Source organism: Cyanistes caeruleus, chromosome 4 (genome assembly GCF_971803275.1).
Source record: "Cyanistes caeruleus chromosome 4, bCyaCae1.hap1.1, whole genome shotgun sequence".
In the NCBI taxonomy this organism is placed as follows: Eukaryota; Metazoa; Chordata; class Aves; order Passeriformes; family Paridae; genus Cyanistes; species Cyanistes caeruleus.
Window position 1 is genome coordinate 12,861,972 of NC_141704.1, and position 11,828 is coordinate 12,873,799.

Below are 11,828 nucleotides of genomic sequence, written 5' to 3' on the forward strand. Positions count from 1 at the left end.
ATCCAGCAGCACCCCAAAGTCCTTCTCCTCAGAGCTGCTCCCAGTCTATTCTCCACCCAGCCCATGTTTGTGCTTGTGTGAGAATACTATCAACTTGAAAACTCTCTGACTGGGTATCAGCCATCAGCAAATGAACTATAATACTTGTAAAGCATAAAAATATTTGCCAGAGGTTTTGGATCTTTGTGCTAACCTGAATGGCATTCTAAAGACTACACTTGGTTTGGGCCAGAGTTAGAAGAATTGCTGTACAAAAGTGTTTAACATTGAACTTTAGCCAGGGATTCTTTTTTTCAAATATACTAGGAATTATTTTTTTAAGTACTTTTAAATAGTGATTCTGTGATTTTGACACCTGGCATACCTGCAAACTGCTGCACTGCAAGGCTGGGCAACAGTTTATTAAACCAGGATCTCTGCCTTGGCCAGTTTGGCTGTTTTGTTTCTCTCTGCAGTTCTTGCTATAATAATCATTTCATCCAATGTCCAGATGAATGTGTCTAATTCTGGAAGGAGTGTTGTTTTCTTCTAGCAGTGCATTTCCCCTGTGAGATAGGAACACTGGAATTGTGGGCTGGAATCCACAGCCTGTTTAGCCAGAAAGATAAACATTATCTATATTTCATGTCCTTTCCTAGGCATTGTATTGTCCTGGAGAGCAGTGGGAACAGTGGAAGGCAAATGGCAGAGACCTTGCCAAGCCCTGTGATGTGATGAATGACTTCTCACATCCCAGGGTCTGACATGAAGAGAGGCCACAGAGGGTCACACCACTGTTTTCAGATGTTAAAAAGGCTGATCACCCACCCATTGCTTTCATTTCTAGCACAGGAAGAGCTCCCCCGTGCAGGCTCACAGGGAAAGACACAGCTCTTCCATGAAGTATTTCTCTGCAAGAACACAGGCCTCCTGGAAAGCTGATTTTCTGCAGCTTTGCTATCTCATTTATGAATATTCTACCAGATTTGTTGAATGATATGACCACAAACTCCCTCTCAGCAACAGAGAGAAACATATTATCAGACTTCTTCAAGTCTTCTGGGCAGCGAGTCTTGTGTGCTTTCTCTTTTCCCATTTCCTTCCCTCTGCTATCATGGGCACAGAGACCATCAATTTTCACTATTCCTCCACACATTCCCAAGGAGCAACTTACATATGCCACTTGTGGACAACCAATATGCAAATCCCTTCAAATCCAAGATGGGGCAGGAGCTGCCTGTAGATGGGATGCAGCAGGAGGAGGAGAGGAAAACAGCATTTGCTTCTGGATGTATGCCTGTGCACGAAAGGGAGCTTGCCTGAAGGATTTCCCTGTACAGAGTTTTTTTCTTTGCCAACTTTTGATTATCTAACTGCACTCTTGAAAATTACACTGGAGAGATGGAAAGAGTGAAACAGTGAGGTCCCTTATTCTGTGTGCTTTTCACCAGCTGGACCACTCAGTGTACAGCCACATCGCAGCTCTGGAAGGGGACATGGGATAGGTGCCAGCATTCAGCCATCCATGGCAGCAAGGAATGGTGAACTGGACAGTCAGAAACACAGACACAGCTGGAGCTAGGGCTGGCAGGCAGACCCTTTTCTTGTCTCAGCTCTCTTGGGTCATACCTGTTTATTTACAAAACTACCCTTCAAGCAGACATGGGGAAGAATGAACAACTGTCTAATCTGAGGCAATCAGAATTTTACTTAGCATAGTGCAGGAGCTCTTGGCACTTCATCTCAGTCTGGTTCATAGTTCAGTTCCCTCAGGCCAATGAGCATGGCCCTGTCTCCTGTGGGAAACAGCAGTCACAAACCTGTGTGAGTAGAAGCCACTCTGGGAAACACACGGGAACCTTCAGCCCCCTCTTGATGATTAATCTGCTCACCCTGCTGCAGAGGACCAAGGGCACTCCAGTTCCCTCTCTGCTGTATCTTGCAAAAGCAAAGACAGAAACCAGCAACCAGCCTGCATGGCTGCACACCCCAAGGCTTCTGCTCCAGGAGAGACACAGCAACAGCTTTACACATGGCTTCACAAATACATCCAACACCCAGTGAACCCCAACACCCAGAAGGCTGATCTTATTAATAATGCTTCTCATCTAGCAAAACAAAATAAAATTTTACTTTGGGCATCTCAGTCATATACTCAGAGAAGGTCTGTGGGCAGCATTGATCCCACTCAGGGCTGGATACACACTGGCATGTTTGTCACCCCAGAGCATGGGAAACTGGGACAGAACTTGGGTATGCACTGAAGCACTTGCACAGTACAGAGAGAAACCTGCAGCACACAAAATTTTAGGAAGGTCAATGTAGAAGTTTGAAAGAAAGTGGGGAGGGGTAGGATGTAAGACAGGGTAGTGTAAGGTAAAGCTTGTACCTGAAGGGAGATGGATTCCTTTTCTACTGTCACTTAGGGCTCTTGCAGGTTGAACTTCAATAGACACAGTCTGGAAAAGTGCCATCGATTTCCCTTCCCAAGGAGATGCTTGTGAAGCTCTCACAACCATTATTAATATCAAAGTGCTAGAGAGGAGCAGGGAACAGATACTTCTGTTTTGTTCCCAGGATGGAAAAATACTGCAAGAGGGATGTTATAACGACTGTAACAAACAGTCTTCACTTTGGTATAAAAGCCTTTGGGAAAGTGCCTGAACTCCCTCCCTGCTCCCCAACAACTTTCACAAGTCACTCATGTCCAGTCCCCCAGGATACATCCTGCTTTCTAGACTGAGATGTTCACATAAAAGACATTGTTTAAAATAGGTCGTGTGGAAACACTGAAAGGTAGCAGTCAGTAATGTCCTGATTCCCTGGAAAGACCAAGGGTCCCCCTTAGGTGGACAGAGAGGAGCCTTGGGGAGATCTCTACCAGCAAAAGCCACATCACCAAGCAGCATCCCCGAACAGAAAGCCACGCTGACAGCAGCAGGACAAGGATGAATAACCAACACCACGGGGAGTCCGGAGTGACGCAGGTGATGCTGAGGTTGGCGAGACAAGCAACAAGCCCACAGGTGCCTCAGCCTGAAGCTAAGCTGAACCCAGCTGCCCAGGAAACACTGATGCCACAGAGACAGCAGCCACTCCAGATGGTTGCAGGAGACAAAGTGGCTCTGTGCCTGGCCCTCGGTGCCCTCTCCAGCCCCAGCCAGGACCTCTCCAGCTGCAGGAGGACAGAGTAATGTCTGGTCCTGGACTGTAGAATAAACAGGCACAAGCTCTAATGTCCCCACAAACCCCAGTACTCCCGCTCCATGTGGGATATACACACCTCCAATATGGTCTTATTTAAGGCAAATGTTAAGTGAGAGATACATTAAAACAAAACAAAGTCTTCAAAAAAACCCACTTCCTTGACCCTTCTCTTCCTTTTAGGAAAAGAGTAAAATATGTAACTGTGGGACGCATCTGAGCACTGAAGGGACCAGGAGAAGGTCCTGTGGGCATGGACCTGGCAGATCTCTGTCTCCGTGATGCTGTCCATGGGCAGAGCCCAGCAGGAATTGTGTGACACATGCTATGGCTTTCACTTTCCAGGACTGACCTAAGGGAAGGAGGAATGGAGGAAGACTACCTGCCCAACAAAAAGGCATCATCTTGACAATCTAGGAAGGTCTTTCACCATGCAACCTGTTAGTGTGCTTTGACAGATACCAAAGATTGCACTTACAGGGTTTGTCCTATGTTTATTCCAGAGGTGAGTCCCAGCTGGTGGGGGGAAAAAAGGTGGGAATTACACAAACATTCCAGACACACATTGCACTCTGTGTACCTTTCATGCCCAATGAAAAGGCAGGAAATGTTAAGACAAAGAAAGGAAGCATGTTAGAAAGACTGAACCTTTCATCAGAGACTATTGAAATTCTCATAACAAGGGCTGGTATGAAAGGTTGCTTATTCTCAGAGGTAAGACAGTGCCATTTCCTTCCCTCTCCATGCAGCAAACACTCATGACAAATCTAAACCACAGCTGTAGGGCAGGAGACGCACAATGCAAATAAAGGTTGCATCTGAATCCATCCCAGCTGCATCACCACAGCTATAATCAAATTGAAAATCGTACTTCAACCAGTCAATATGCAAATACTGTAATATTGTACCATCATTAAAAGCTACAGTTTCAAAAGAAGTGGTCTCCAAAAATCCAAATCAAGGCAATAATAAGGAAAATGAGAAATTATGCCAGTCTGAGAGCCTTGTCCTGTTCTACCTAATGAACTAACAGAGGTTTGGTGGAATCATCAATGCAGGAAATGGAGAAGTGTCCTACACACCACTGTGCATAAGTAACCAACTAATAAATCATTTACTGGTAACCTTTGGTCTTGAAGGCTTATTTCTTGTTGTACATATATGTGTGCATATGTATGTATATGTATATGTATATGTACACCTATTAATATATACGCCTGTTTATATATACACACATATATATATATGTATACATATATGTGTATATATATATATATACAATTAGAAATATTAATTATTTATAAGAAAAATACATGTTAGATATTTCTACTTACAAGCAGTTTACATGGACAGATTTTGGCAATAAATTCCTCACGTAAATTATGCATATTAGAAAATACCTCTGGACACAGAAATCAGAAAATATGTGCAACACTCTCACTGAAACAGTATTTTTGCACCCTTTAACCATTTACAGGTTTCTTGTATTTCCTGAGCCCAGTGCTGGGTGACATGCCATAAGAAAGGTTCATGCACACACGGCAGCCCCCAGGCAGCCCCAGGCCTCGGACAGTGAACTCTGAGGCAGAGATGATTTTTTCATGTGCACAGCCCAGCCCAGCCCAGCCTGCCCTACACGGACCCACAGTACCAACAATGCTGTGTCTGTCCCACAGTCAGATGTCACCTCACAAATGTGGGTCACGCCAGCACGCCATGCTGGCTTTGATTTCTGTTATTTGGGGCAATCAAGTCTCCTTTGCAGGGGGGAGCAGCCCCCTGATGAGGGGAGAAAGGATTTAACCGGAGATTACATCTCTTCTGCAAATTTGCAAGAAAGGCTCATTTAGGCCTTTGTGGACCTTCTACCTCCTTTCATCAATCCCTTGCCTGACTACATCTTTGGCTGGGCCATCTGCTGGTGCTTATGATGCCCACAAATTAGTGATGACAGCCAAAACCGTTGAAATTTAACATCTTCCCTAGCGAAACACAGTCTGTAAGAGGCTGTCAGTTGTGACCTTGCCTACCTTTTTCTTTCAAGCTTGGCACCCTTCAACAGTTTCTGGTCACGGGATCCTAAAAGCACAACTCTTAAAATTTGCAAACACATGCCACATGAACTTTGGGGCCATACAAGAGCTTCAGAAATGCAGAACATGCATTGGTCAACATCAAGACCTAGAAACTCATATTGCCTCAATAACATACTTTGTAAGGCTCAAATCTGAGAAATTCAAACCGGCCACAGCACTCATAAATCAGCCTTCCTTTTTCATAATTTACTTCACGCAAGAAAATCCTAAATACAGCAGTCAGGGTGTGTTCTGGAGGCTCTGGTGGATGAAGGCATTTTTAGTAAATGCTGATCCAAGATTTAATTTTTATGTGCTATGAAACCCTTATGCAGCTGCAAGATATTGCTAGGGACCTCAGAAGAAAGGAGAGCCTTGAAGATCAAGGGTCTTCCCCCTTCCTAATAACTCCCTCACCATTGCTACCTATTGACAGATTCAGTTTTTTTAATGTAAGGGTCCCTAAAGAGAAGAGTTCTAAAATAATCCCTGGAGCTAACTGGACTTCCATGAGCAAAAAGTTTTCCGCACTTCTTTAATTTTAAACAGAAAATGATGGAAGTCTCCATTCTTCCAGGGATCAGAGGAGGGTGTAAGTAGGTAAGACCAAAGTGGGTAAGACCAAACTTTTTGAAGGAATAGGCTGCAAAAGACCCAAGAAGCTGATGTGGTTCTTGGGCTGATGCTGGAAAAGAGAGATGCAAACTTTCTCTTCTGTTACAACTGCACTAACATCACTTCCTGTGCATTATTTACTTCTACTGACTCACTAAAAGCTTCCTACACTTCAGCATAACTGGTACAGAAAGTATCCATGCCTGGGTTTCTGCCACTCAGTTACAACCCTGATTATACCTCAAGCAGCATCACTACTTAAATTCCGGTTTGTTTTTTTATTCTCTTCCTTTGCATCAAACTCAAACATGTTTTTATTTAATAATGATCTGAATTTACAACAATGAATACTGAATTTTAATAATGATTTGAATTTACAACAATTTTAATTTACAAAAATGCCCATCAGAAATGTAAATAATCCTAATGAAAAGGGTACTAAGTCACAATCTGTATCTCTAAAATACAGTGGCTCGTAACAAAGGTGGAATTGGGCAGACTTTAAACAACTTTTTATCAGTGCTGAAAGAGTGCACCAATACCACTTAAAATAGTTAAAAACTATTTTTTTACAATCTACCACAGCAACAGTTCTAGACAATATACAGTATATCTAAGAATAGTAGCAGTCGTAGATGGAAACTGATAACTGAAGGTTAATCCGTTCTTGAAAAAAAAAGGAACAATGGAGAGTGAAATAGAAACTCAAGTCCCATTAAAGAAAACTATTTTAAGGGCAGAATGATGAGTTTTAGCATCAATCATGGGAAAACAGTTCAAAGTTGTTCTTAAAAGATCTAAATTTGAAACCTTGGGAAAAAGGAACTGTTTGCAGTGACAGCAAAAAAAAAAAATCTTAAGGGATAAAACAAATACAGTGTAAAGATAATCCGTTTATATTTTTTAAACACTATAAATCTGACTGTTCATTTTGAGCTTTCTGTGATTAAGGTCAGTAAAGACTCAATGTTCAGTCAAGTTTATCCTTATTTCTTTATGCAGTTCCAATGTACTTATCTGTAAATCATGGTACATGCTCTCAGCACTGAAGGCGCGTTGACATGGATTTAAAAAATCAACTGCAGATTGCAAATAAACCCAAATGGAATTGTATACAAATTTTCAATTTGTAGTGGTTAGGACTTGAAGATTTTTAAATTTTTTTTTAAAGAAATTATATTCTAATCTGCATATTACAGAAGAAAACCCAGGAGAAAACCAAAAGAGGATAGGGATGACCCTATCTTCCAGGAAAGCTGCAAGCCAGCCAGGCTCGCCCTGATGCTGCTCCCAGAACACACAGCCACCCCTTGGCTGAGAGGAAGCTGAGCAGGTGCCTACATTAAACCAGTGAACACTTTGTCAGTTTGCATTTGAGCAAGCCCATAAGTGCTTTGCCAGCTCAAGGACTTAATTACATTTGAAATAAGCTAATTCAAGGAATAAAAGTCTGCCAAAGGTAATAAAATTGTTTGTTGATGTATCAAGTCAGTCCTCTTAATATAAAAGAGCGTATTTATATGCAGCCTGGGTCTGGTCCTATTCAAGCAGTGATTAAATATTTACTGTTTGCAGGAATAGGGCCAAATCTGGACTAATTTTAAATATTAGGGGAGAAGCGCTAAATCCTAATGTATCTAATTTAACTATGCAAAGTAGGGAATATTATTGCCTTTGTTTTACTTAGGAAATTCAGAGGCACAGGGAAATAAAATGCCAGATTCAGGGTGCCAGAGAAGCCACTTGCAGAAGCTCTCGTGTTTCCCAGACAAGTGTCCTCTGCAACCCACGCTGTTCCTCTCCTGCCATGCTGGGCAGCACAAGGGACAGTCGGGCAAAGGGCCGAGAGCCCCTGTCACAGCTCCTCTGGCTGCACTGGGGTTTGACTCCCCCTCTGAGTGCCCAAGGAAATGTCTAAACAAATTAGCAGAAAGTCAGTGGCTGATTTTTTTAATCAGAATTTTTTCTCATCCACCCTTTGGCATATGGTTTCATCCAATTCCCTCCTCTTTGAGCTCAATGTTTGTGGATGCTACCTGTTCCTGTAAGGGAAGGGACAGTAAAACAGGGCCTTGCTGGAACTTGCAAAGATTCAGAGCATTTTAATATACGCTCTGAGCAGGTGAATTTTCATTGTACATATGTAAGTCTCCCCTCATCCTGTGCTTCTGTGCAGCATATCAAAAATCCTGCTCTGTGTCCCCACAAGACCACCTTTAAAGATTTATTTTTAAATTATAAATTCTCAACCAGTACAGACTGGCATTTTCCAGCATCATTAAACTATATTATATAAAATTTCACATTGCTTGAAATTGTTTCTTCAGATTGTATACTCTGGTTTGTTTTTTTGTTTTTGTTTTTTTTTTCTTGTGCTATATAACATTGATAATTGTTCTGTGTTAAAATACTCACATATTTCAAAATATCTAACTGATTAAGCATGCTTAGCTCAAGAATCTGCCTGCTGCACTGTGCATAGCAAATACGGTGCTTCTTGACATGGTTTGTAATGGGCAGGTTTTTAATCAATGCACAAATTTGAAAAGAAATCACCATTGCAAGTTTGATATAAATTAAGAGTCTGGCTCACACCGAGGTGTACCTACACCTTGCACTGTGTAAACAAGTTAGTTTTCAAGTTCTGCTTGTGGACTTCCTTCTGTGTTCATGTTTTGAACGCGTCCGATTTGTTTTCACTTGCTGAACACGGTGGCTTTAGGAGATCCCCCGAAGTGCTTGGGCTGCAGCCCCGCGCAGAGCTGGGTCTCCGGCAGCGATGCTCCCGCAGCGCCGGCTCCAGACGGGAGCGCGCAGCCGAGGGATGGGCGGATTCTGGCCGGGGTCAGCATCCTGCTCCCCGAGCGGGATGGGCGGATTCTGGCCGGGGTCAGCATCCTGCTCCCCGAGAGGGATGGGCGGATTCTGGCCGGGGTCAGCATCCTGCTCCCCGAGCGGGATGGGAGGATTCTGGCCGGGGTCAGCAGAGGCTCCGGGGAGCTGCTCCCCGAGCGGGATGGGCGGATTCTGGCCGGGGTCAGCATCCTGCTCCCCGAGCGGGATGGGAGGATTCTGGCCGGGGTCAGCATCCTGCTCCCCGAGCGGGATGGGCGGATTCTGGCCGGGGTCAGCAGAGGCTCCGGGGAGCTGCCGCAGGAGCTGCTCCCCGAGCGGGATGGGCGGGGGTGCGGGGCAGCAGCAGCTCCGCAAAACCTGAGAGCGGACAGGGAGAAATCCCACGAGGAGCAGAGGTAGATTCAAAGACGCCGCATTTTGCTGGGTCAGACGCAAAACAGCGACTGAAAAGCCACCCTTGGCCACCTGAAAGGTCTGGCGCGCAGCTGGGGCGCTGCTCCGCAAGCTGGTGTTTCAAAATTCAAAAGCCCTTTTTAAAGGACGAGCGTCGGAAGAGCATCCCCGGAGAAACAGCATCGGTCCCTGCTCCTCACCATGCAGGACAGCCGGACAGCCCTGCCCGATGCAGGACAGCCGGACAGCCCTGCCCGATGCAGGACAGCCGGACAGCCCTGCCCGATGCAGGACAGCCGGACAGCCCTGCCCGATGCAGGACAGCCGGACAGCCCTGCCCGATGCAGGACAGCCGGACAGCCCTGCCCGATGCAGGACAGCCGGACAGCCCTGCCCGCCACAATCCTCTATCCCTAGACGAGCAACAAGGCTGAAATGCGGGCTGAAGGCTTGGGGGGAAAGGGAAGCAGCGAGGATAGAGGTGATTCTGTCATTTAAGTGGTTGAAATATAATTTCAAAAATTCAGCATTTAAAATAGTGCAAACTGGAAATCCCAGCTTCTTTTCTTGCTCCGCACATCTGTGGTTCAGTAGGTTGAATGCAATTTACATAACCTGAGTGTGTATTATGGGCTGTAAAATCTAAGGTTCTAAAGAAAAAAAAAATTCCGGTGAAGTCATATAACTTACATATGTGGGTTTTTAGAAAGGCCACTAGTATTTTAAAATCAAAAGTTTCCAATGAATTTAGTAAAACTATACTTTTAAAGCTTACGCATGGAGAAAAACTTCAGGATGCCTTATATTGTGTGAAAATGAATATTTGATGTGTTTGGGGTTTATATATTTACAGAAAAAATTTCAATTAGAATTTTCATGTAACTATTCAATAATTTACCTGAAACTTAAATTTTGAGCTGGAACATATCAAAGTCAGAAGTTTAATTCCATCTTTAGCCAGGGACTATCATACAGTATCTGCTTTTGAGCAACGTGTTCTAAACAAATATTTCTTGTCATTTTCTCTGATTTCCCATTGCCTACTGCAGAATTTGCTGTTGTTATTCTGTAGCATTGCAAACTCCAAACAGACACAAAGACAGAAGAAGGATTAGCGAATATAGCCTTAAGCAGTCTCCCACCGTTAAGAATTTAAAAATGTTTCACACGTGGAAGTTTCCTGTCCAGAGCAATGGTGATGAGGCTGCTGCACCGCACAGTGCTGGTGTCCAGGGGCACTCTGCAGCCCAAAGCAGCTTCCCACAGTAGTGTACCTGCCCCACTCAGCCCTGGGCTCTGCCCCTCGCCCACTGCAGCTCCAAGGAGAGACACTACTTTGTGAAAAACTTTGCCTGTTCTTTCTTGTTCATTCTCCTCCGCCCGGGCGCTTATAAAAAGCAGGTTTTTTTATTAATTCTAGGCACGACCTTCCATTTCCAGAGCCACCTGTGAGTGCCTGACCCCCGCCTGTCATCCGTGGCCCCTGCAAGGGAGCAACAGGCTGGCCGGGTCCGCGTTGGGCACATCGCGGTAACACACGGCGGTGACACAGGGCGGTGACACACGGCGGTGACACAGGGCGGTGACACAGGGCGGTGACCCGATGGCAGCCGCCAGCTGCGGCACCGTGCAGCCCCCCAGGAGAGCCTGAGCGCTCCGAAAGCCGCTGGAGCGGGAAAGGGACAGACCGGCAGCAACTCGTGATGCTCCGGATCCGGCCCAGGGCAGCGGACTCGGACCTCGCTCGGCTCCGGGCTGCGCCCGGCGGGAGCCGCTCCGAGGCTGGGACGGGAGCGGGGCGGCGGTCCCGGGCCCGGGGCAGGCAGGACGGTCCCGCACGGCCGGGGCTGCCCTGGGGCACGGCAGCCGGCACCGTCCGGGGCTCCCGCGTTCCCCCCGCCGCTTTCCTCCCCGCGGGACGCTCCGGGGCCGCCCGGGGACCAGCAGCGCCGAGCGCCGCCACCTACCGTGGTACTCCTGGCCAGGCACGTAGGCGGCGGGGTTGCCCGCGATGTGGAGGGCGATGAGCACCTCGCCCTGCTCCCCGTCGCCCTCCAGCTCGCCGTGGTGGGTGCAGAGGAAGAAGAAGGGCGAGAAGCGGGCACGGGGGACAGCCGCCCGGCCCGCCGCCAGCAGGGCACCCAGGGCGGCCAGCAGGCAGGGCCAGCCCCCGGGGACGCCCCGCCGCCGCTCCATGCTGCTGCCGCCGGCGCCGCTGGGGCATCCAGGGCACGGCGGGGCCGGGGCTCCGCTCCGCTCGGCGGGACGGGCCGGGCCGGGCCGGGCGCTGCCCCCGCCGCCGAGCGGGAGCTCGTGGGGAGGCGGGCGAGGAGCGGAGCGGAGCTCAGCGAGGGCAGGGGCGGCCCCTCCGCGCCCGACAAGGCTGAGCCGTCCCCGCCTGCCGCTGCCGGGGTGCGGGGCACGGAGCTGGGAGTGCGAGGGCTGGGAATAATTTATTTCCCCCGGTGCCGGGGTGGGAGGGAGGGGAAGGTCCCTCCCCTCCTCCTCCTCCTCCTCCGCCGCCGCCCGCTCCTCCTGCTCCTCGCTCTGCACGCCGGTGTGCGGTGCTGCCGCCGCGGACACGGGGGCTGCGAGCTGGGCTCTGCTGCCCGCCCTTTGTCTGCCGCGGGGTCCCTGTCCCTGCCCTGTCCCCGCCCTTGCTTCCACTAACCGGCTTCTGCCCCAAGCTCTGCTCCTGGGTGCCAG

At 47.6% G+C, this 11,828-nt stretch overlaps 1 protein-coding gene across 2 annotated transcripts in view; it reads right to left on the bottom strand.

The window, feature by feature from the left end:
* Window positions 1-11,530, bottom strand: part of RELN (reelin) — a 272,198-nt gene extending 260,668 nt beyond the window's left edge. Inside the window, exon 1 of one of the 2 annotated variants that reach the window (XM_086886679.1) lies at window positions 11,090-11,381. In XM_086886679.1, coding sequence (XP_086742805.1) covers window positions 11,090-11,318 — 229 coding nt within the window. In that variant the 5' untranslated portion in view covers window positions 11,319-11,381. Of the gene's footprint in view, window positions 1-11,089 lie in introns of both variants that reach the window. The other variant, XM_086886680.1, reaches the window with a different exon arrangement.
* Between the last annotated feature and the right edge of the window lie 298 nt (window positions 11,531-11,828).